Here is a 24499-nt window from a genome sequence, read left to right on the forward strand (position 1 = left end):
TTTAAAATGGTATGTTCTTTAATAGAATTTAAATAAGGCTTTGAATAATTACACACACTAAAACTAACATTCCATAACCTTATTCCGCATGGAAAAGCAGCAGAAACAACCCTCTGGACTGTACAAGGTCCAATTATGAACAATTACATTCAAATGTAGATCAAAACAGAAACACCTCTTTCCCCAAAAAGCTGCATCATCATCTTTAAAGTCAGCTTTCTCCCCTAGTATCAGAAATGTGAAGAACAGATAAATTGGGCTCCAGCCCAGTAGATTTGGCCTCATCAAATTACCAGTAGTGCTTTCCAGCCCAGTCTCTCCTCATTTCTTTAGGGTGATGGAAGCTCATGGAAAAAGAAGTGAATTTCTGAAGCAACGGAAGGTGAATTGTCCTCCTCCTGGCCCAACAATGTACATAAACTATGGAAGCTTGGAAAAAAACCCTACATTACACTGTGGCTTGTGTTTATGATGCATGTCCTCCTTTAGAAACTACTCACGGATAATGGGGCAGGGTGGGTGGAAAAAAAACAAAGCAGCATATGAAATAGTAATATACTGTTCTGAAATCTGCACCGTCCTGCAGAACCAGGAACTATAATTTATTCAGATTGTTCTCAACAGATCCAATCTATGCTGGATATGTAAAAACCAAGAGACTAAGTCATCAAGGAAAACCAAATGAAAAAACCTGCGCACTGCAAGAGTTTTAAAAAACAAAACCAATTAAAATCCCAAGAAACACTGATGAAAGCTCAGAAAAATTTGTCATCAATTCTGAAGTGGGGCCTTGTGACATCATCTGGATTAATGAAGACAGAGATGGACTTCCCAGGGTTCTCAGTCACTAGCTGTTGCAACTTTTTGGCTAACCGGTCATCGGGCTGGTTGGGGTCCCCTCCATCGGACTGCGGGGAGGGGATGCTGGTGGTGCTGCCCCTCCTCTGCAGCTCCAGGGTGAGCCTGTTGGCTGCCTTGACGTGCTCGATGGCAGTCCGGAGGTGCTCGGCAGGGTCGGAGCGCACCGACGACAGCTTCCGCGCATGGAGCATGACGGTGTCTTCGGACAGGTGCTCCAGCATGTTGCACTGCGGGATGAAGTAGTTAGGGCACATCTTGTTGACCAAGCAATGCTGGAGGTCATCAATGAGACCCAGGAGGAAATGGGCTGCGTAATCCTCCTGGGCCAGGTAGCTGGCTGGCAGCCTGTCACAAGCCCACAGCATCATGCTCCGCAGGTGATATGGACTAATGGCTTTGGGGCGGGACAGCAGTTTGATGATGATGGCTTTGCAGGCCTGGTAGGCTTGCATGAGGCTGCTGGAAATGCATTTTTTCAGCTGCACTTCACTCCTGGCAAATGACAGCCTCCATTCATTGTCCTTCTTCCCCTTGTAGGAACACGCAGGCACTAAGTAAAACCCACTTATGACTTCCTCCTCCGTGATCTTCCCATCCCAGAAGTGGTTCTCCATCAGCCAGCTCTGTGCCACAGCTGGCCAGCCTTTGAAGGACACCACAGGGACAATGTCATACAGCATGCGGCTGCTGCCCACTCCCAAAATAATGGATATGATAGTCCCATTCTTTTCTACCTTCTCCACCTTTGGCATCCCTCGCTGGGGCTTCTTCTGGATCTCAGAGAGAACAATGCTAATGGATTCATAGAACCAGTCTGCCACTTTTGTTGGGGAGAAGAAGTAATTGGTAGCTCCATTGATATGGTCCACGATTGTGCAGCAGTCCTTCCATTTGCTGATGGTTCCTTCGTCGAAGAGGCGCAGGCTGAGCCAGGAGTGGCACAGGGCCGAGTGGCGCATGTCCAGCGTCACCGGCTGGTTGCGGTCGTGCAGCTTCAGCGCGGGCACCAGCAGGGTGAAGTCCATGTCATAGTCTGTGCCCCGGGCATAAACATTCAGCTCGTCCAGGTCTATGTCCACCACACCTTCCCGCACACCGCCTGACAGTAGCAGATACTCGTTGGCTACAGGCAGCTTCTGGTCGAGTTTCTGAACCATGCCTGAAAAAGACAGAAAGAGAAGTCCTCTCAAAAAAGGCAAACTGATCCAGGATTAAAACCCATTCTGTGCCCAGCAGGGAAAAAAATGTAAGCAGACATATCTATCACTTTTGGTGTGGCAAAAATATACATCAGGCCCAGCACTCAGACAACCTTTGGTCTCACCTGACTCAAGGCAGGGCCTTCCCTGCATTCCTGGGGATGTGTGAAGTCCATCCTGAACATCACACTGTGAGTAATGGAAAAAAGCAGAAGCCTCTGGTGAAACACAGCAAAGCTACTCCCAGGAATAAATTTAACTTTTCAAACACCTTCTAAACCAGTTTTTCACCATATTGACATTCATTTCCATGGTATCCAAATGTTTCACCAACACTCCACAGAGAAAAGAGAATATTAATTGACTTGCTGTTCTTATTTTCTCTCTGGTGTAGAAAAAAGCTGGACCAGCATCAGGGAGTTGGTTTGTTCATGAGGGAATGAATAGCTACAAATGTTAGTTCAAGCAAGTCTGATTTTACAATCTGCTTTACATTTACTGATGAACAAGGCAACATGAGCAAAAGAAATGAATCCTTCTCTTAAGGGTGAATGGAGCAGGTTAAATGATCAGGCAATTAGAGAAGCCAGCTCTGAAACTGGCTCTTCAAGACTGCAATGACATAAAATATCTGATCAGCTCCCCAGAACACAGACATGAAGACAGATTTTTATTTTCAGCACCAAAACCAGACACGACATTCACCCTGCAGTGCCCATACCAGTTGTATAAAGCCAGCTTTTCACCAGGAATTCTACATATACACTCCACTATATTGCATCCATAGAACATGAACGGCAGACTGAGAAGAGACTCTACACAGCAGCTGAGATATTAGCACCTCATTCAGTGTTCAAATTAGGCTTAAAATTGAGCTCTGCACTTCAACTGCTCTGCAGTCTGCTCCTGCTTTCTGGGCTGTTTCACTACTGGTGTTCCTCTTGTGGTTCAATGCTTTTGGTTGCTTCCCAGCCTCAATTCAGTCACCACACCTCAGCCATGAGGGAACAAAGGCCAGTGGTTTTGAATGGAGATGCTGAAGCTGTTATAAGCACTGCAAAAGGGATAGATATTTACCCCTTACAAGTATAAATGCACTAATTTCTGCTGGCATGCATTTCTGACTCCCAGTTCTGAAAGGCAATATGGCTTGTTTATATCAAGAATGGTCAAATGGACAACTTCCATTAAAAGGAAGCCAGTCCCAGAGAAACAGCAGTGGGAATAACTAGCCAGAGGCATAACAGAGTGAGCCAGAAAGCTGCCAGTCACTCTGTCAGCCCAGAAATCACAGGCAGACACATTAGGAATGTTTTTTACTGAAACACAAATGATCAGCACTACAGTCTGAGCACCCATCCTGTCATAGTCCCAGTGACTGCAGAGCCTTTCCTGAGTCAATGCACCCCTGTAGGATCAGAGACACTGCCTGTACTGAGTGGGTCACCCTAGCACAGAGCAGCAGCAGCAGCACCCCAAGGCACTGAGGGCTGCACTAGGCTGAGTGGCACTGCAGTGCTTTCAGAGGGACTCACCTGTCCTTTCCTGCATGCTAGGACAGCAACAAGGAAATGGCATCTTCATGCATATAGCTAAGCCATGACCAGAACAAAATCTAAAGTTCTGTGGACACGGATTCCTTGGAAATGCCAAGAAGACTGTAGGAAAATGCCTCCGTGTGAAGCAGAATGTATCTTGGGGCAATATTCAGTCACCTGAAACCCCTCATGTGAAATTCCTTGTTAAATACACTTTACCTGTTTCGTTCCCTCCAAGAGCACTGGACCCAGCCCATTTTGCTGCAATGAGCTGGGATGATTTTCCTGCCAGGCAGGCAAGGACATAACCCCTTCCATTTCATGCAGCTCCAGGGGCTGCAATAGAAGGAAATAGCTCTAAAGGAGTGCTAAGAAATTCTTCCTGCTAAATCCTGAGCTAATCCCATTCTGCGATCTTGCCACACGCTGCCCTGTTCATCCTTAAAGGGTAATAACTAAGAAAAGCTTCTGTCAACCTCAAAAACATTTTCTGAGGCTTAGACACACAGTGAGCCTGATCTGTGGAGCGGCAAAGTCTTGCACAGGCTTCTCTATCCCAGAGGCCAAATAAGTAGCAGTCACTCTTTTGCTGTATCCAGAAGGGGTTTTCTAATGGGCACCTAAATTGATGTGACTTCTGCAGACACTACTGACACACTGCCTCTGAATCCTGTCCTTGAACCACTGCAAGGAGCCTTAGTGCTTCACACCTCTCTTGTAAGTTGAGTCCAGTATCCACGAAGTAGAGTCTGGATCAATCACATCATAGGGACAGGGAGAAATTATTTTTTTTCCCAAAGATTAAAGTGCTACTTTTCCCAAAGATTAAAGTGGCCCTTACTGTGGGGAAGCACAGCTGTTCAGGATATGGAGGATTCTGACGGCCCATCCTGCCTCTACACTCACCTGAAATTTCCCACTCAGGACGGTGATCTGCAGCATCTGCCATGCAGACCTGCAGATGTTCCTGACACAGGCAGACAGAATATAACTATCCTAGAGAAGAAAATCTTCAGACCTATAGCATTCAATAAAGGATGCATTTTTCTAAATATTTTTAAACTTGAAGGATGAAAAATGCTCTGCAGTGGGCCCTTTGCACCAAAATTTTAATCTCAGAGCCTTCAACTGAAAATCGCAATTTTTCTAAAGAGATTCCCCACTACGGAATCTGCTGTTGGATGAGTTGCTCTCCTTGGCTTGAAGAGATCCCTTGTCCTTACATGGGAGCAATGGAGTTGATAGTCTAACCCCATTCAACAAACAGCAAGTGGGACTCAAACCCTGCCTTCCGTACACTGTAAATGAGTCACTTGATTTCCCCTCTCCAGAGCTCTAGACCTACCAACAGAAGAGAAATATTGAAAAATAGTAAGGAAATGGTTACAGAAAGTGATATAATATACCATCAATATCTTTCTACCTGGCTGGATGCAGTTTAAATTCAAAGCCTTGAGATCTGCTTGGCACAAAATTTCCCCTTCAAGTCCCAAACCAGCAACATCTGCAGCTCTGCCACAGAACAAGAGAAGGAATTTTTGCTAACAGATCACAGCAGCATTGCTGATCCAACTGAAGTGGTGGAGCAGGGAATTGAGATAAGGTCCCCTTGAGGAAAGTATATTTAGAATAGGCATAGAGTGTTCTATAAATAGTTGAGCTGGCCAAATTCAGGATTACCTAAGGCTTTAGGGGTTTGCAGTGTCTCCAAACTGCCCCCCTTGCTCACAAATCTATTTAAAATGTGAAAGGATTTCAAGGAATCCCATCACACTACCTTGTCACAAAGCTTTCATCCCAAGTTTCTAGAGCCCATGCCTGTCCAACAGAAGTAGGCACTCCAGTTCAGGAAGTAAGTGCATGTAAGTGCAAATACAAAGACACACACCAAGACTTGTACTCAACCAAATACATAATAGCACAAGTGGGCCATTTGAGCTCTGTTCTTTTCATCTCAGTCCCAGGACCACCTGGGAGGAAGAGGCAATAGGGGTTACAGAAAAACTAATGACATTTATAAAAGCCCTGCGGAGTTGTCTGTAAAGACCAAACCAGAATTTGTAGGGTCAAACACACAAAAATTTTTTTAGCTGAAGGACCAGCTCTCATGGTATCAAAGCAGGTTCACTGATACTTAAGAATCCTCTTGCTGCTTCTAGGAAAAACACATAATTTGCAGTAGTACTTTGTGTGACACTGAAAAGGTTGTTTGGCAAAGCTAAGTGAGAGACTAGTGTACAGTTACGACTTCCTTCTAAAGCACCTTAAAGGAGTTCTGTTTTTCTAGACAAGTAAGCAAATTAAGATCTTCCTAAGCTATTAAATTTGGCATTCTAACAGGTAACTATGCTTGCAAGCATGAGAAAGGCAATGATTTTAAGACTCAGGAGCACCACCTGTAGGCCAGGCTTGCTGGTTCGTTTACTAAACATGAATTCAGAGGTGAATTCACAGGTGAACGAGTTCTACCAACAGAACTTCATTCCTTTGTTGTTTCTTCAGTGCCAGAAAAAAAAAAAAAAAAAAAAAAAAAAAAAAAAAAGATTATTTCTACTTCAATCACTAAGATACAAAGAGAATAAAAACAGAGATAAGATATTTTACTTTATATAACACCTACATTTGGGACACATCCTTGAATGAACTGTGACTCTGATGCAGATGACACAGAGAATATTCTTCCCATTAAAAACAAAAAAAAGGCAATGCGGAGATGCTCTCCCATCCATTACAGAATTTCAGATGAACTGATTTCATGACCATTGCAGTGTGTGCTGGGACCCACTGCTAGCTTTATGTAAATAAGGAGGAACACATAGATTTGTCTTTGAAGAAACTGATCACAAGAAAAAAATTACATAAAAACTTATTTCTAACATATGCATTTCCTAATTTTAGGTTCCTTCTTGAAGTCTTTCTTCCTGATGCTTTAGATGTGCAACCATTGCCACCAAAAGGAAACACAGGCAAAACAAGATGCTGTTTGGTTAGTCTGACTTGGTCTCATCAAACCAAATGGGGTGATGTTCAGAGCAGTCACTAAATTCAGGGAAGCTTCTGCTGTATGGGAACTAGAGAGAGGTCAAAGAGCAATGGGGTGCTCAAAAAGATTCCACAGAGGAGAATCAGCAGAACCTCACATACAGAAGAAGCCTATCACAGGAATTCTTCTGGGAGCCAAGCCAGACCCAGGCACTAACTGGTGCATGCCCCCCTTGAGTTCCCTGGCAGCCTAGGGAGAAGATATATAGAAGGGATCTTCCTTATATATGTGACCTGTTCTACAGGGAAAGCTAAGGATCACTCACATGTCCCACTGCCTCCCTCTTTTCTACTGCTTAATCCTTCCACACGACTAAACATAGCCAAGGCTCTTGATTTTTCCTCACAGGTTCAACCTGTTTGATGCATAACCTTGAGAATGCCTTTTTTTTTTTTTTTTTCTATATTAAATCATTGCCATCCTTTAAGTCCCAAGACCTAAGGAAGACTGACCTCCTGGATGATCAGACTGTGGCTGGAATTGCTCAGACGGCACTAACCACACACTAGACGATATTGGCAGAAAACTAATTTGTAAGCTCAGGATCTCTAATGCTGGCCAGGCAATTCTTAGCCTTGACTGCTATAAGAAATACATGAATGTCTAGGCTAGTCAAAAATACAAAGAGCTTTTGTCATTTTTTGTAAAGACACTAGACAAGGACTCTGAGGTTCCTTGGCGATTCTGCTGCAAACAGCAGATCCTGCAGTACAAGAATGCTGCTCAAAAGAAGGATTTCTGCAGAGGTCTCCCAGTTATGCCTGAGCAATGTGTGTTGAATTTCAGAGGCTTCCTTAAGACAGGATGGGAGGCTGCTCTGATGCATCTGGACTGCGCAGATTCTTCTGTTTCCCTTGGTAATTGCAAATCTATTTATGAGCAGCACAAGTTTTTGTTACGCAGGAGAACTGGAAGAGTCAGCTCTTTAGGGGAGTCTTTAGTTACAAAGCACATTTTGAGAGGACTGTTGGCGGAAGCAGGCAGGGGGTGGGAGAAGAGTGGGGAGACTGAACCATGTGATACCAGTTTTGTCAAATATGGGACGTGAGCGAAGGAAGCTGCTCCTTGCAGACTGATACACCAGTGTCCTACTGATTCTGCTCCTTTTAGAAATCTTGTGACATGGTGACAGAACACACTGCAGGGAGACAGCACCCCCTCGTAAAATAAATGAGCTTCTTTCTCCAAAGTCTTCTTTAAAAACAATCTTAAAAGTGGTGTCCCAGGTTTTTTTCCAGTTTTCATGTGTCCTGGTGGAAGCCACCCACCTCGCTGAAATCCTGCTTGGTAATAGAAAGGGGTGCTTCATGGTGCAAGCAGGGAAAAATAAAAGGGAAAGAAAGAAAGAGCTCAGATTGAAAGGGTGAGCCTGTACAGTGAAGAGTGGTGCTGTCATAAACATCTAAATCCACTCTGGCACCAAAACCAGCAGCAGTGTTTCTGTAGTTATCTACTTGGCTAAACCAGTCAGGGCTCAGAGACCACAACGGCAGGAGCAGATTGCTCCCAGAGCTGGAACCAGCATTTTCAGATGAAGTCTCTGCATTGCTGTGCACCTCTGCTCTGGGCAGGAAGGGTTTGAGAGTCAGTTCCAAACTGATGCTGGGTTTCCATTATGCCAGCCTGCTTATTCAAGAGTCTTATCTCCAGAGTCATATTAGACAAACTCAGATAGGAGTGATGAAAGGTGAAAGCCTACATGGAATATGAAGTGCAAGTCAAAGAGGTGCTCTAAGTTTTGAAAAATGTGGGTGATGAGGTCTGAGAGCAGCTGACAAGCAGAACAGAAGGAAGAGGGGACAGAGAGGATAGCTATAAGAACAACTTTCTGCTGCACCCCAGTTAACACTGCACACTCTGTCCATACGGTGCCCATATTTTCAAATGTGCATAAGACATGAAATTCCCTTTGGAAATGGCACAAAATGCCATCTACCCTGGAACTGCAATCCCAGAGAAAAAATATGCCAGGGGACAGATTGTTTTAACAGTTCCACCCTCTGGGACTGAGAGTGCACATTTGGCAAGGGCTACACAGGGTCTAGATGGGCCATTTCTGCTCACACCCCTATGGGCACTGCTAAGTATTTGGCAAGATGTCACGCTGGGGGAGACTCACCAGGATTCCTGTCTTGGATCTGCTTACAAGGTAACAGCAGTGGGCACAAACCAGGTTGAGCATCTTGAGTGCAAACATGCAGCTTGCAGGAGAGGCTGTTCTGCCCTTGTTTTTCCTAGTCCCTTCACTGTTCCTGAGATCTTTACAAGAGCACAACAACCTCAGTGTGGTACACAGCATGCCCATCTACTGTAGCATCCTGGCTCAGGCAACTGCTGCTGAAGGCTTTCAGGGGAAAAGCATTAAGAGTGAGGAAAATAGAGCATAATAACTTTCCCTCTGCAATCTCCAAGCATTCCCTGGCTTTGCAATTTCTCAAACTAGAGGCAGTCTTTGCAGCTTTGTCTTTAATAGCACTGACAGACTTATCTGCTTGGAATGTCTCTCACTGCTTTGTAAATCAGTTATATTTTTGTTATAGTCAGTGCCTTGCAGCACTGTGTTTCACAAAGCACATGTGTCAAAAGTACTTCCTTTTGCTAGCTTGCTAGGAAATTAAGAAAATCACCTAACCATGGCACCTCCCATAGATCACTGAAAATCTCACACAGCTTCATCACCCATCTTTCTTCCACACTGAAAAGGACAACTTATTTAAATTTTGTTTAGCTGATTGTCCTGATCTGCAATTGTGTGGGCCCTGGTATTGCTACACTCAAGTGAAATGAGTTGGTCAACATGTGCATGACACATGAAAAGGTGAATTCTGGGTGAACACCTTCACAGTCCTCTGGGAAATGCCTCAGCAGCCTTGCTTGCTACATTAGCCCCACTCCACTGCAGGTTTGCTCAATGTAACACAGTCCTCCTCCCCAAAATTTAATTTCACCTTCAGGATGTTCCCCTTGCAAAAGCAAACAACCATCCCATTATTTTACAAGGGGTGTTGCTGACATGGCAAAAGAACTGTGGAAGTAGGACAGGGTAAGGTTTTGGAGACTGCACGGAAGAACAAAGTCCCCAGCCTCCCTCAGGCTCTCATCCCAATCTGATGAGTCAGCGCCAGGTGCCTCACAGAAAACACGTGGCAGCTCTCCACTGATGAGCAAAGCCATTCCCTTCCAGACCTGGGAACACATTCTCCTCTCACTCCAGTCAGCCACAGGGGCACAAATACATATCAGGCAGAACTTGACTCCAAGGCTACAAAATCACTTTGGGCTCCTCTGGGATGGTTTTGTGTTCTCAGCTACTGTCTGGCATTTTTTGCCCATCCTGAACGGGTTAAGTTGCCACACCACTTTGTGTTCTGGTGCCAGTGGGCTGTGCACAGAGGAATGCCACCACACACTCACATCCTCTAAATAACATAAGAGCCTCCAGTGTAAATGCACTTTGAGCTGTTATACCAAGCCTCTTGCTTACAGTTATCCAACACACCACAAATTCTCTCCCCAGCTGCTAAATTACCAGCTTGCTTTTTACCAGTTCCTTTAGTAGTTGTTTTCTACAAGGTAAGTCACAGCCAAGACCAATCACAGCACCATTTGTTATGAACTGGGCCTGAGCTATCACAGCTCATCCTCAGGGCCTGTCTTTTCTGTAATAACAGCTTTACCTCACTGCAGAGCAGCAGATTTGTCCTTGACTCAACAATTCTTCACTACATAATCCAGAAAAGCTAAGCTTACATGTGGAGCACACATGATGACTAACAGCCATCAAGGAGTTGATGAATAACCACAACTGTAATTCATGTCCTTGATTTTCCCTTAAAATCCACCAAACTTGGCTCCTGGGGTCAGTGACATGATCAGAATTGCATCCCTTTCAATTGCTTTCATTCTCTTAATCTGCCAATAACAAAATCTATTTAGGTTTATGCAAAGGGACAGGTCAGAAAGAGAGGGAATGAAGGATGATTCCAGGAAACTAACCAAAGTACGAAAAGAGTGCTGGAAATCCTGAGTTCTCTGAGTACAGAAGGAAAGCAGGTGTCTTCAGAAGCCTTTCTGAGGCATGCAGTGAAGAAAATTATGTGAACAGAATCTTCTCTCCAGCCCTTATAATTCACTGCACTCTATCTGTACAGACCTGATCTGGCCTCTTTGACAAATCTGGTATCCAAACACGGAGAGAAGACAAGACAAGACAGGCCAAACATGGCTGAGACAACCAATGCCAGAAGCACAATATAATTTTTCTCTTGTACGTGAGCATGGATTGGACTAGCAAGATGATGTAGGGAATGCAGAACCTTGTCTGAGAGTGCTGAAATCAAAAAGGCTTAAACAATACAGCTGTGTCTGAGATCGTGAAGCTAAGAGCAAGCTTTCCTGGAGTATGAACCAAGTTCCTACCCACCGCTGAGAACATGGCCAAAGCCATGTGGAGCTGGATCAAGTCATCTACAGGAGATGCTTTTGCCAAAGCCCCATCTACAGCATCAGCTGTATGAAAACTGCTGGTTGGCTTTGACATTCAAGCAAAATTCCTCTTCATCCACATCACCAGGAGAAGTTGATACAGGCCAAATTTGTTGCTGGCAGAAAACAGAGCAGCTCTCCTGAGGTGCATGGAAATTTCAAGAGCATTTCTCCTTGCTTTCCATGGGAGACAGGCAGAGGAAAACCTAAGCTCTCCAAACTTGGCTGTCCATCTCCATTGCTCCTACACTCTTGCTCCATCTTCACCTTCAGAGGTCATACCTGACAGTACACAAAAGCCAGCAAAAGTTTCTAACCAAAATCTCATAATTTACAGCCATTTTTTTTGCAGCTGAGCACTGTCATCTGTCAAAGAGCACAGCAGGAAGCACTGTGTGGATTTGACCTCCATCAAGCACCAAGCCCACAGCCCCAGCAGCTGTCAAGGATCTCTTATCCCTACAGCACAGGCAGTAGCCAGGAAGCATAGAACTGAACAATTAGAGTAAAAGAGAAAGGAAAGAGCAACCATTGCTACAGCAGGGTAGAAGCTGGACCACCTTGTTTGAAGGTACGCAGTAAAATGCCACCGTCATTTTGGCACAGGACAGCAAAGGTGAAACGCAGCCACCTTAAGAAGACAACAGTAAGAAGTCATATTGCCAGGAGGCCCTGAAAGATCAAGGTATTGCAACTGCCCTCCATCCAGTGTAAGGTGTGGACTGGCTGGTAGGAAGGAGGTGCTGGTGGAGCTGGCAGTCCTCACTGGACAATGCCCTGGAAGCATTTGCAGCAAGATAAGGGCTGTATTTTTGGTGCAATTCTCTGTTACCAGGGCTTGAAATGCCCTTTGCACAGAACTCTCATCGTGTTTTACCCACTCTGCTCACTCAGGAGAAATTCCAAGAGAACAATCACATTGGTTGCAAAGACTTTTTGTGCTTACCTGGAATGAAATAAAGCCTCACACACACATTTATTTAAAGAAAGGCCTGGTGATCTCTTGGCTCATCAGGATGAAAGCTACATTGCAAGGTGAAGGAGGGAGGAGAAAGCAAAATTGTTGCTGATCAAATATAAAATTCGCGAAGTACGTTCCAGGAAGTTGTCCCCGCCAATAGCCTAGTCCCAAAGTAATGTCTCATCTAAAAATCTAATGGAATAATGACATGAGCAAGATTTGGGTCCAGAAACTGTCATAAATATATGCAAAAGACCTCACGAAGTAGGATCTCAAAGTTTTCTTGTATTGGAAAGCTGATGACAATCAAAACTCATTCTTCAAATCTCATCTGCTATCAGGGCTGCTTCACCTTCCTGACTCTGAAAGCTCAGGTGAGCAGAATCCCATTCACCAATGCCCCCATGTTTTAGGAAGCAGTGTCCCCAGCCCAAATATAGATAAAGATAGGCCATGAAATCACAACAATGTCTTCCCAGTTTAATTTTCTCCAGCCATTTTTGTGAGGACAGAGGAAAGGCAATTACTGCTCAAAATCCAATAGAAATAGAATTCAATAGAATTGAAAATTCAGTTAGCTCACTTAGCTATCCCCTGAAAATGTGAGAACTAGAAATGCTTGGTTCACATTCTATTTAACAGAGAACCTCATATAACTCCAGTAGGATGCCTTAAGGAAAAACCACAGTATATTGGTAGAATTTTCCTACCTGCATTCAGTGTTTCTTTCAAAAATTAAACTACCTTGTTTATTGTCTTACACAGTGCATAATCTGGAAGTTTAATCCTAAAAGTTCCCTTATAGATACAATAATGAAAAATGCTAAAAAGCTTTGCTCATGAATGATGATAAAGAAATTATGCTTAGAAGAGGCAGGCACATGGAGAATACAGATCCTTCAAATGGATTCAGTAATTAGAAATCTCACCTGTATTTTATAGATGTTGCTGTGAAAATACTTTGTAAAATTTCCCTGTGGATATTCAGCTCCTGCAAGGCTTGCTATCCCTTGCATGAGAACACTTCCCAGCACAACAGAGATGGATATTGTTTGAATACAGTCCTGCTACACAGAAAGCAACGAATAACAGTGTTTGCTGGTTTCCCACTGACAGCTGGTCCCCACACTGTGATTAACAGACAAAGAAAGAAGATTACAGACCTCCTAAATTTGCTAACACAGCCTTCAGAATTAATTGGATGAGGTAGAAGCAGGAGTACAAGGGTGTGAGCTGGTCCTGTAACAGGGATGCTTGTCCCTGAAGTCAGACAGAGCTGATATACAGCTCATACCCAGCAGTAATCTGAGCACAATTCTACTTGTTTGTTCCTGGCTGCACTTTAGGAAAGGGCTGGCAGAGGCATGACAGAAAAATACTGGTTTGTGGCTAAAGCCAATCATCACCAAAGCACAAATCACACACTGAGCTGCACTGCTGCTCTGCCTGGTATTGTTCTACTTGTGCCCAGAGAGACCCACCTTGGATCATGGGCTGGGCCAAGATCTGAGGCCCCTGAACTGCTCTATTCTCCTTGGCTCACAAATAACCCACAGGGAGCAGTGTAAAAAGAGCTTTCAGATTTCCTTCCCAACTTGATGGGGTTTGGGGCACTTCCTAGTTAAGCTCAGGGATCAGCCAGCTCTTACCACAGGCATAGCCCAGAGGAGGGCAAAAGTGTCAGTTCCCAGCCACTAGTATCCTCTGCCTATAGGCAGGAACACCACTAGGAGGACCCTGCAATATTTTTGTTGCTAAGACACAACTCCCTTCTCCAAATTATATTCTGAAATTAAGAAATTAAGTAAGAAATATTCCACACAACTTTGTGGTTGAGGGAGAAGCAGCACTTTACCCCTTCCCAGAGAGATGGCTCATGAAATCACAATGCTTCATTCTACTTTGCCGCTGATTCTTTAGATCACCAAATTGAGCTTTAAATCTGAAAGGAATGAGGGACTTGTCTTTACAAAAAATCTGTGGGTCTGCTGCTAAATAAAGCTAGACACTGAGAGATAAAAGAAACAATGGGAAGGATTCCACTAACTGACGAAAGGAGAGAGGGATTTGTCTTTACAAACAAACTGTAGGTCTGCTGATAAATAAAGTCAGACACTTAGAGATGAAAGAAACAATAGGAAGAACCACAAATTCCATAGGAGTTCCACCGATTGACACAAGGAAAAGAAAAGGGGAGGTGTACATTAGAAGGGAGGTCTTAGGAATCAGGCGTTCAGGGTAGTCTGTACCTCTCAAGTACCTCAGACAATGGGGAAAGATAGAAGAACATATGGCTGGGAAATTAGGATTAAAAGAAGGCCATGTCCTCCAAAAATCTGAGAGACCCCAGGGGAATGGGCTCCATGGCCTCTCCCTTGATTCAAAAGTTACAGGACCCCTCTGTCTCCTTTTTGGACATAAACCTTCAGTGTTTGTGCATTAATTTTCCCGACAAATCTTACTTCAAACTTTACTGGCAGTTACCCAGCCGCCTTAAGGAGAAGGCAGGAAACATTCTGCCTTGCTGCGGACACGGTGATTGTCCTGCCGTGCCAAAGGTCCCGGGGAAGCTGCGCCAGCGCCGGCGGCAGCACCAGCAGCAGCACCACCACCACCAGCAGCAGCAGCAGCAGCGGCAGCAGTGGCAGCAGCACCAGCAGCACCAGCAGCACCACCAGCAGCACCACCAGCAGCACCACCAGCAGCACCACCAGCAGCAGCAGCGGCAGCAGCAGCGGCAGCAGCAGCGGCAGCAGCGGCAGCAGCAGCGGCAGCAGCGGTACGTGCGGTGCTCTGTGCCGGCAGCAGATGGCAGGAGCGCACCGGGGAGCGGAGCCGGAGCCGCGCCCGCCCGGGACACTCCGGGAACGCTCTCCCGCCGCCCCGCGACAAGGCACGGACACACACACACACACACACACTCCTGACATCTCTCCCCACCGCCTGACGGGGCTTACCGGGGACAGCAAGCCAGCTCTGACACAATCATAGCTCTGAGAGCGGCACCAGGCTACAAACCGCATCGGCTCCATCCTTTTCGCCGGGTGCACGCCAGGAGTCCCCCGGCAGCAAACAATGTACGGGGTGGGAGCGAGATGCGACTTTAAGAGGGGATAAGCCAGAAGATAGACACCAAACCTGCCTACAAATCCTATTTAATGCCAGATTTCCAGCTTGTGACGACTGAAGGGAAAGGCCCAGCATTTTGTCTAAGCCATCTGTACACAGCTCCTTTTGTGTGGTTTCTCTTTGAGTATTTATGCCACTTTGCACAGCAGCACAACTGAGCAGGCAGTGAGCACCGCGGCTTCAAAGGAGAACAACTGCTGTTTATAGAAGCACTGTCAAGAATTTATTGCTAATGCATCTTGATAAGTTATGAAAAAAGAATGAATCATTGCAGGTAAATTTAGTTCAAAAATTAGATTTTCTATTTCTTCATCAAAAACCAAGTAGGTTCTCAGCAAGCACAGAGCTGCCCAGGAGCAGTTCTTGTGTTCAGTGGAACCACGTACTTTAGTTTAAGGACAGAGCCCTCCAGAGAATCGGATTAAAGGTGAAGTCAACATCTAACTAATCAGTTTCCCTTATTTATTTTCCTCCTCAGAACAAAATGAATACAAAAAAAGTAATCTAGGAGCATTCAAAATTAAATGCAAAGGGGATCATCTAAGAATGCACATACACCCATGAGTATTGGAAGAGCAGGGCTGGGATTTTGGAACTGTTTCAGGGCAATATAGTCTATCTGAAAATGGGGGACAAGCAGAATTAAGAAAAAAAAAAAAAAAAAAAAAAAAAAACACCTGTGCTGTAAAGTTGTGTTTGCATGTTTTAATCCAGTGCATAAAATTTCTAATCTAAATCAATTTAAAATGCACCTAAATAACAGAGACAAAGGAAGCCAAAACCAGCTTCTTAGTCAATGGAACTGTATTTCTATTCTGTCATTGTGACTTCTAGAGATGTAAAATCCAGACCCTCCTCTATGACAGATGTGCTGCAGAAAAGGTAGGAGGTTACAGCATGACTCCACCTCTAGGACCAAGATCCATCAAACTGTCCACGGGCCAGCTGAGTTATGGGTCAGCGAAGGAACAAATCCAGAGTGGGAAGTGGGTACATTTAATGCAGACTCAGATGTGTGTGCTCTGACAGTGCTGGCAACTTAACACATCCGGGATGAGGCAACATCAAAGGAACAAACCCAAGCATCCTTTGAGTTTACAGAAATAGCAAACTACCACCACAAGCACTGTGTTGGTAATGCTGCCACTGCATGAACTACAGCACCGTGCCCAGCAACAGCCTCAGCTCCCAGGGGAGCTGGGTATCTCCTACAGACACTTCTGAAGCTGCAGTAAATAGTTATTGTCACACCCACACTGTAGCTGTAGGCCTGCGAAAACCTTAATGGAGGACACAAACACGTATTTCTCTGCCCCAGAACACTCCCCACCCTTTGAACACTGCTCAGTCACTATCATAGAAGACACTGCTGGGATACCTCTCTTGCTGGCTCCAGACATGCATATCCAGAAGCAACCCACCACCAAGCCCATTTCAAGCCCTAGAACTGATTTCCAAGTATTGGACAGTGATGCAGGATGTCCTCTCATGTTCTTTCCCCCTTGCCCCCAGCCCCATTTTCAGTCAAGAGTCTAGAAAAAGGGAGGTGAGTAGATAATTCTAAGTCTTCATGCCTATTTTCCCATTGGAAGAAAGGAAAAGGCCCCAGTCTCAGCAGTCAGTGTGAAGGACAAGGCATTTTTTGCAAGGGGCTGAGTGGATGTCCAGTTTAAGGATCATGGGAGAAAATTCTCTCCAGTGGGCAAGTCAAGGTAGCAGGGACGACAAAAGGAACACATCTCGAAAACAGCAGAGGAAGCAGAAAAAGTGAATGAAGTGGCAAACAGAGCCCTCATAGGGCCATAAAACTTCCAGATTACATGAGGAATACGTGTCAAATTCAATGGGATGTGGTCTGGGTTTAAAGCAAAATTGTGGCAGTTCAGAAGACACACACAGGTTTTAAGCATTAAACAGCAACACTCACTAGAGCTTCTTGGCTTTGGTGCTCACTCTGCCAAGGGTAGATGAGCTAGGCCTGGAGAAGAGAGGCCAGAGACTCTGCAATTCAGAGTCATGCTTTTGAAAGCCCAGAGTATTTCAGCTCAGAGGCCTGAGACCAGAGTTTGTGTAACAGAAAAAACAAATGTGGAAACAAGTGAAGCAAAGAGTGCTTACAGCAGGGAGGAAATGCAGGAACTGGGCTTCGGGGGAGCCTGCATTGCTAAAGAGCCATCGCTTGATTGCACGAAGGACAAATGCTGGGAGATGTCTCAGTCTCCTGCCTGCTTGAGATGCTTAGCACACAAACAACCCTGGCTCAGTGAGCCCCAAACCACAGATGCATTCCCAAACCGGTGGATGAAGTGAGAGCAGCCTCTCTCACCTATTTCCCATCCTGCTCAACTAAGCTCAGCTGAATTTGTGATCATCACGCAAGCCTTGTATCCCTTGCAAGCTGAAGCACTTTTCCTGCTTTTCCCATCACGTCAGTTAGGATCAGAGGCTGCTCAACCAACCCTTGTGCTCAAAACCTGGAACATGGACTTAGCTCATGGAAACATGGAAAGAACACAAGATCCATTGTTTGTCTCCAAGCTACAAGCTGCCAGGCTGCCTTCCTGACTTCCTTCCCCTGCTCAGAAACAAAACTGGAATTCTCACAGCATCATCTACTGGCTCCAGAAGCTGGAGCTTTAATGACAGCATAAAATTTAGTATCATACTTGATTAGAAAGAGAAACAAAAAATGTCATTCTGAGTTGGCACCACTGCAAGGTGCCCAGGTGGTATTTTGCCTCTTGCACTGGAGAACGCAGGGGCGAGTCCAACCACCGGAGACTTGCACAAACACAGCTCAGGTGTAAACACCCTTGGCCCCTGATTGCTCAGGGCAGAGTTGGTGTGTGATGGTGAGAGCCAGCCTCTCTGCTGCCCTGGCAGTGGCATGGACATACCAGCAGCCTCCAGGGTAACAGAGGAAGATACTTTTTACCTCTTCTCTATTGCTTCAAATGTGTGTCTCCACAGGCCATCCCACTGTCTTCCCTTCAAGGTCACACAAGTGTGCCATTGAGGCAAAAGCTGGGACAGACAACCACACTGCTGGCAGTATGGATGCTCTTCCCATTTGATGTCTTTTAAAAAGCTGTTAACTTGAAGCAGAGAGAAAAGGAATCAATAAACGGAGGAGTTGCAATCTCTTCTGGGTATCTTAAGAGCCTGGCTTTTGGCTATTTTCAGCAAATTAGTGTGGAGCTCTTACACACTTATTTCTGCTCTCTGTGAGGTGAAAGCAGGACCGCCGCCAGTTCTGTGACTCATACAAACACAGGGGAGGAAACATAAAACAAGCTGCCGGCTTGCTCTTTCCCAGGGCTTAATCACACCCTTTGTAACTATTTGATGTGCCTGCTCCAGCGCATCCAAAGTTGCAGCATGAGAAAAGTGGGGCTGGGCTTCAACAGCTTTCACACAGAATTGCTGCCAGAGCCCCATCTCAAACTTCCCACTGAACAGAGAAAGGAAAATAGAGATCTGTCTGCACTTTTGAGACAGTAGATCTCAACAGTCCCTGCCAGCTGGACAGAAATAACTGTTATGTTTTGTTACAAACCATTTTTGGATAGGACACACAAGAAGATCCATTCTCATCCATCACTTCCATGTACCAACCTAACAAATATCTAGAGCTGTTCCTCCCTAAGTCTCCAAATCCTGAGCCGCAAACAAGTATTTGTATTGGATTCCAGTTCAGGCACTCGGCAAAGATGTGCTGGAGGTGCTTGACAAATGTTCAGTATTTGTCATTGGGTCATATTGCCAATTCTTGTCTTCTGTCTTTTCCTGAAAAAGATCCAAATTTCTGGAGTCCTAAGGCAGGGCAAAAGGCTCAGCTTAAATTTATGAAAAGAAATGAGCAATTCCTATCCATCACAGCTGCAAATAACCAAAAATACCCTGGAGGAGATGAGTCTCACTTAAAAGTAGAAGAAAACAGAACAGAAATAAAAATACTCCAAGAGTATTTTAATTTTAGAGTCCAACTCAGCTTCTGAATGCCTCGAGTTTAGCAAACCAGCTCACTGCTATTCTATCTAAGCTTTCCTTTGGATGGCTGGCATCAGCTCTCTCTACACATGTATTGAGTTAAAAAAAAATGGTGAAGTAAAACCCATTAGGTCTCATATAGGGGGATGGAGAGATGGCACTGAGGAAAGGGACAGAGGGATCCCTGGGAAAAAAAAAAGAGTGATGTCCTGGGAAAAACACTCCAAAAAGAATCTGCCTGCAGCCCTAGGGATGGCAGGGTATATTCTTCTCTGGTCAGAGAGCTTCCTCCTCTGGAGTGCAGGAGTGCAGTACATCCTTCCCCAGGACCTACTGATCCCTGTCTTGCTGTGATCCTCTAACTGCCCACTTTCACATCACAAACTCTGCTGGATTTCTAATATCCCTTCAGAGTTCTTCCACGCAGGCAAACTCCCTTCAGACCCAAAGCTAAACACAGCAATGTACACTTGTACTGGAAGTGTTAGAAACACCACAGTTTGAAGGGAAGAAAGGCTCTACTCCAGGGACCAGTTCCTGCCAGGTCCTGCAGTGCAGCACAATTTGGATGCCTCTACCAGGGACAATAGCAAGAGGCTTCCAGGAGCTCAGAGAGCCCTCACTTGCTCACCAGCTTTACTGCTGGGCTCCTTGCTTGCTTCCCTGCTCAGCGTGAATTAATAATTCACACCAGAGCATGATGCTTGCCTCACTGGGGCATCTGGAAGAAACTTTCACACAAGGCAGTGCTGTGACATGGTGCAAAGGAGGACAGAAAAGCGAGTTCAGCAGTTCTTCTAAGGCAACACACACCAGCATATCCAAAAATCAGCCCCTGCCTTCCCTTCCAGCTACTGCCATAGCTCTCACAACCCCACCCCAGACCATGTGAGGCTCTCTCCAGGGCTCTGCACACCTCCAGGCTTCTCCACCTCCAGCTGATGTCCCAGAACATCCCCTGGGACTGACCAAAGGAAGGGGACAAGCCTGTCAGGACCTCACTTTGCCCAGCCCCCAGGACTGCCAGACCTCTGCTGATACCCAGATCCCAGCAGCAGCAGCAAACCTCTGCAATGCCACACTCTAACACCAACAGCTGCACCCTTCATCGCCGCCGGGGGATTATCCTCCTCTGACCCCCCTGCAGCTCCTCTCTGTGATCTGCCCACCCCAGGCCACAGCCTGGCACAAGGCCAGCCCCCCCCTCCCCCGCCTCCAATCTCCGTTACTCCATCTGTCCAAGTCCTGGCCTTTTTCAGCACCCATCTGACGATCCTTGGGCACAGCAGCTCAGCCCCAGGGCCTTCCACCCATCAGACACCTCCCAAGGGGCTCCCCAGGGTCTCACAGAGACAAAGTTTTGAACACCATGCTCCTTGAGACCACTCATTTTTATCTTTCCCCCATCTGTGTGCACACAGGGAGCCAAGAGCCTCACTCCCTCGCTATTTCTGGATGTGGGCAGACCCTCCTCTGCCTCTGCCATTGAGGATGTCTGACATAGCAGACAGGCCAGCGCCTGGCATTTGGTTACCTTTCAGGCTCTCTGTTTAGCTTCTACCCAGAGATAACAGATCCCTGCCAAGAAACTTAGTTGTCAAGGAGACCACTTTCAAACAACAGTTTGATAGAAACGATGTTATTATCTAGGGTAGCACATCTCCACCGTGGAGCACTGGGGTTAACTGCCTGGTAGCTCTGCCTCAGTTAAAACACAGCCTCAGAGAGAGAAAGAAGATCAAAATTAAGTTGGCAGCATAACCAAGTCTCAGAGTTCATAATTTCACATACATACAGGATTCTCTGGAGGCAATGCAAGGTCACCAAAGAGAGCTGTGCTCCTCCTAGTGTCATGGCTCAGCCTCCCCCTCACTCTCTTACACTGATTTTATAATCCAAATTCAAGCCAAAATGCAAAGAAACAGATCCTAGCCTTTCACTAACATTGACTGTGTCTCCTCTGGGAACTGCATATTTCAGGTGGCAATATTTAACCTAGAAACAAATGAAAGCAGCGGCAGCTGCACAGGGAGAGCACAAGACCAGACAGGTGGGTTGGGATGGTGTTGAGCAGAGGGCTGGCAGGCGCCTAATGAAAGATGTAGCCGAAGGGCATACAGAGTTTCACTCTGTGGATGCAGTTTTCTAGCTCCCACTGCATGTTTCCTCCCAGTCTTGGTAGAGGACAGATCTCTACAGCAATAAAAGCTCCTTTTTTATTTGCCTCTGCCTTTAGCAATAACAATTCCTATTTTCTCTGTCTCCTTCTTCAGACACTGGGTTAGCTAAGAGGGAGAAATCTGCCACTTCCACCCCTCTTACACTGCAAATAAAGCTCCCTCACAGCAGCATTACGAGCTACCAATAACTTCACCAACACTGAAAAGGCAGCCAGAGAACAGCAGGCAAGAACAAAGAGTGCATGTGGGAAATAGGGAAGAGTTACCCTGCACGTAATCTTTAAAATCAGCCAGAAATGAAGCAGTTGCAGGAAAGAAAAGCATTTGCAAAACTACCAGGTGTCAGCTGATCTATTTCTAATTGCCTGAAATGACAGCTCCTGACAGCATAAAGCTAATCTTACATCTCTGGAGAGGAGTTTCAAAGGTAGGAGATATTTCCTGGCACGGGGAAAAAGCTGAGCTGGGAATTCAGGTTATAAGGCACATAACAGAGTGGGAGCCATTTTAAGGTCTTCAATCACTTACTACAACACTGAGCTTTATTTGGTGCAGCCTCTTCCGTACAAAACACGTAAAAATAGCAACTGGTGAGACATGAAAATCAGAGATACTGAGCTTGTGCCAGAGACATTTAGGGGCAATGATGATCTGCTGTTATGGCTTCAAGCGGGGATTAAAGACCTCATAATTAATTCTTTGCTCTACACTGGCCATGAATGAGAGGGGAAGTATCACAGGTTATAATTCCATCTTCAAGATATAACAAGCCTGAAAATGCACTGGATGTAAAGGAACAAAATTTAGCAAAGAACTTCAAATATGAAGTTGAGAGCTTAATTCCATACCAAGTTTTTGCTCAGTCTCCTACCATAGCAAAGACCTAGGCATTTAAGCTTCTTACGCAGTTTGTCTAGAGATGAAATTCAGCACCAAATTATCACATGGCAAAGTCTTCTCTGAAGAACTTCTCACTAAAAGAGCAGAAACTATTAACAGGTAAATTCTTTTTACTATATGCATTTATTGAAATCTGAATTCAGACTGAATACAGGGAATATGAGATCAAAAAAGAATAATATTGTAAAGAATACAATAAAATTTTAAGCACTGAATTTCTTTTCTCTTTTTTTTTTTTTTTTTTTCCAGGAGTTCACTAGATTTTCATACTTTCTTCTCAGTAATGTGCATTTACTGTGAATTTATATAAACTCTAAAAATTATCACACTGAGAGGCCCTCTATGTCCTCAGCACCATGGTGAATGCATGGTGACTCCCTTAACTTAAGTAGTGCATTTTTATCCTGGGAAAACAGGTTCACAGCCCAGCACCAAAGGACCATTTAGTCCCTTATTGGGCCACTGGAGGGCCCTAGAATTAATGCTGAGTAGAGGGAGAAAGTAACCTCAGAGGGGAAACAGCAACTCCAGAAATAATGTCTCCAGTGAAACAGTGGGTCTTAAAAAAAATGGAAAAAAAAGGGAAAAATTTGTCCTCCTCTGTGCTGAATTCTGTGGGGTTTTTTAAAATATCAAATAAATCCACAGAGCAGTACAGAGGACAGAAATCCACTACAGCCAAGATTGAAAGATTCTAAAATTTGACTTCCTTTGGAGTTGAAACAAAGGACATAAAACTGCTAAAATTATCCACAAGAGGAAAAATCTAAAAATATTTCAGGTACTTAGGTACAGTAACTGCAAACAGAAAATACACAAAACATTTCAAAAACTTCAGGTGCTGTGTTCCAGAAAAGAAACATCAAATATCATTATTTTTCCTTTACCACAGAAAATCAGGGCAATGCAGTCTTGTGAGGGTAAAAGATGGAAAATGATCAAAGGTTTTTTGCTACAGCTCTGCTTATCAGGTGTTTAAAACAGCTTCACTCGTGCCCTTTGCTTCCCAGAGCAGGATGCTCTGGACTGAGAGGCCAAACTGTTGGCCAAGAGCAGCAGAGGTGAATTTTCCTTGTGGTGACCACAGAGGACACGTGTGTGCCCAAGGGACAGGAGCTGGATTCCATCGGGCAGCAGCAGAACCCCATGGCCAGGCCTGCCCCAACGTGCACAGGACAAAGGAAAACAAGCTGGAACCCAGCCTGGAGCACTCTGCCAAAGCTCTGTGCCAGAGGGAAATCCCAAAAGACTATGGCCTGGAGCCAAGGATGTGAGGACAGAGAATTAAAGAAGTCCATCTAAAGTTGCCGGAATTTCCTTCTCCTCCAATTGCTGTGCAGTGTCCTCAGGACTGATGGGGTCTTTCTGTGGAAAAGATGTCAGGATAAGAAGTGGAGCTCCTTTGGAAAAACCCAGGAGAAAGTATTTGTGAGGGTTTCTCACTCTCAACACAAGCCACTCCTTGCTTTAATGACAAATGACCACACAAACCACTGTTTCCACACAAAAAAATGCCAGTGTCTTGTGCACCCAAGTGACATATGTGAGCAGGAACACCACATAAGGACTTAGGAAAGATTTGGTGCCAAGATGGACACCAAGCAGCTAGTTTGGGACCACAAAACAGGACTGGATTTTTCGGAGTGGGAAAGGACCCAAAGGAATAAGTAATTTCTAATCTGGGAAAGTACAACAAAACCAGAGAGTTTGGTACCCACAGTTCACACCAGGACTTGGCCCCCTTTGCTCAAAAAAAAGTCCTAGAGATACTCAAACAGATAGAAACGAGACAGAGAGATCAACCAAAACCAATTAGCAGACTCCAGCCAGAAGGCAGAATTATCCTTGCCATTACTGGCATGCTGAATTTCAGCTGCAGATGAAGGCTGGAAACTTTGACAGTAGGAAAAAATCAGCTCCAGGGCTTCCAACAGGCGGGTCCCAAACCACATAGTTAGATTTATTTAACAAACAAGATATACTACAGCTAGCATTTTCTCTTATCACTGCTAAGTGGGGATTTTCCAGTTTGTTTTTTTTTTTTTTTTAACTCTTTGTAGTTTCCTAAAAAATTCCAAGGTAGATGCTGACTGAATATATAGCCTCCAGTAAGCTTGTTTCTCCCATCCACCTTTCACAAACCCTGGAGCAGTTGAATATTCTTTTTTTAAAATTAATTGAGTTGGGCTGAATGAGCAAGATGTCAGTCAGCA

The 24499-nt window shown here is 45.0% G+C and overlaps 1 protein-coding gene across 1 annotated transcript in view; it reads right to left on the bottom strand.

Annotated features, from left to right (window-relative positions):
* The window catches only part of MB21D2 (Mab-21 domain containing 2), a 59001-nt gene continuing 34502 nt past the window's right edge, over positions 1-24499 (bottom strand). Inside the window, exon 2 of the mRNA XM_083868661.1 lies at positions 1-2020. Coding sequence (XP_083724787.1) covers positions 756-2020 — 1265 coding nt within the window. The 3' untranslated portion in view covers positions 1-755. The remainder of the gene's footprint in view (positions 2021-24499) is intronic.

Source organism: Zosterops lateralis (genome assembly GCF_965231275.1).
Source record: "Zosterops lateralis genome assembly, chromosome: 10".
NCBI classification, from domain to species: Eukaryota; Metazoa; Chordata; class Aves; order Passeriformes; family Zosteropidae; genus Zosterops; species Zosterops lateralis.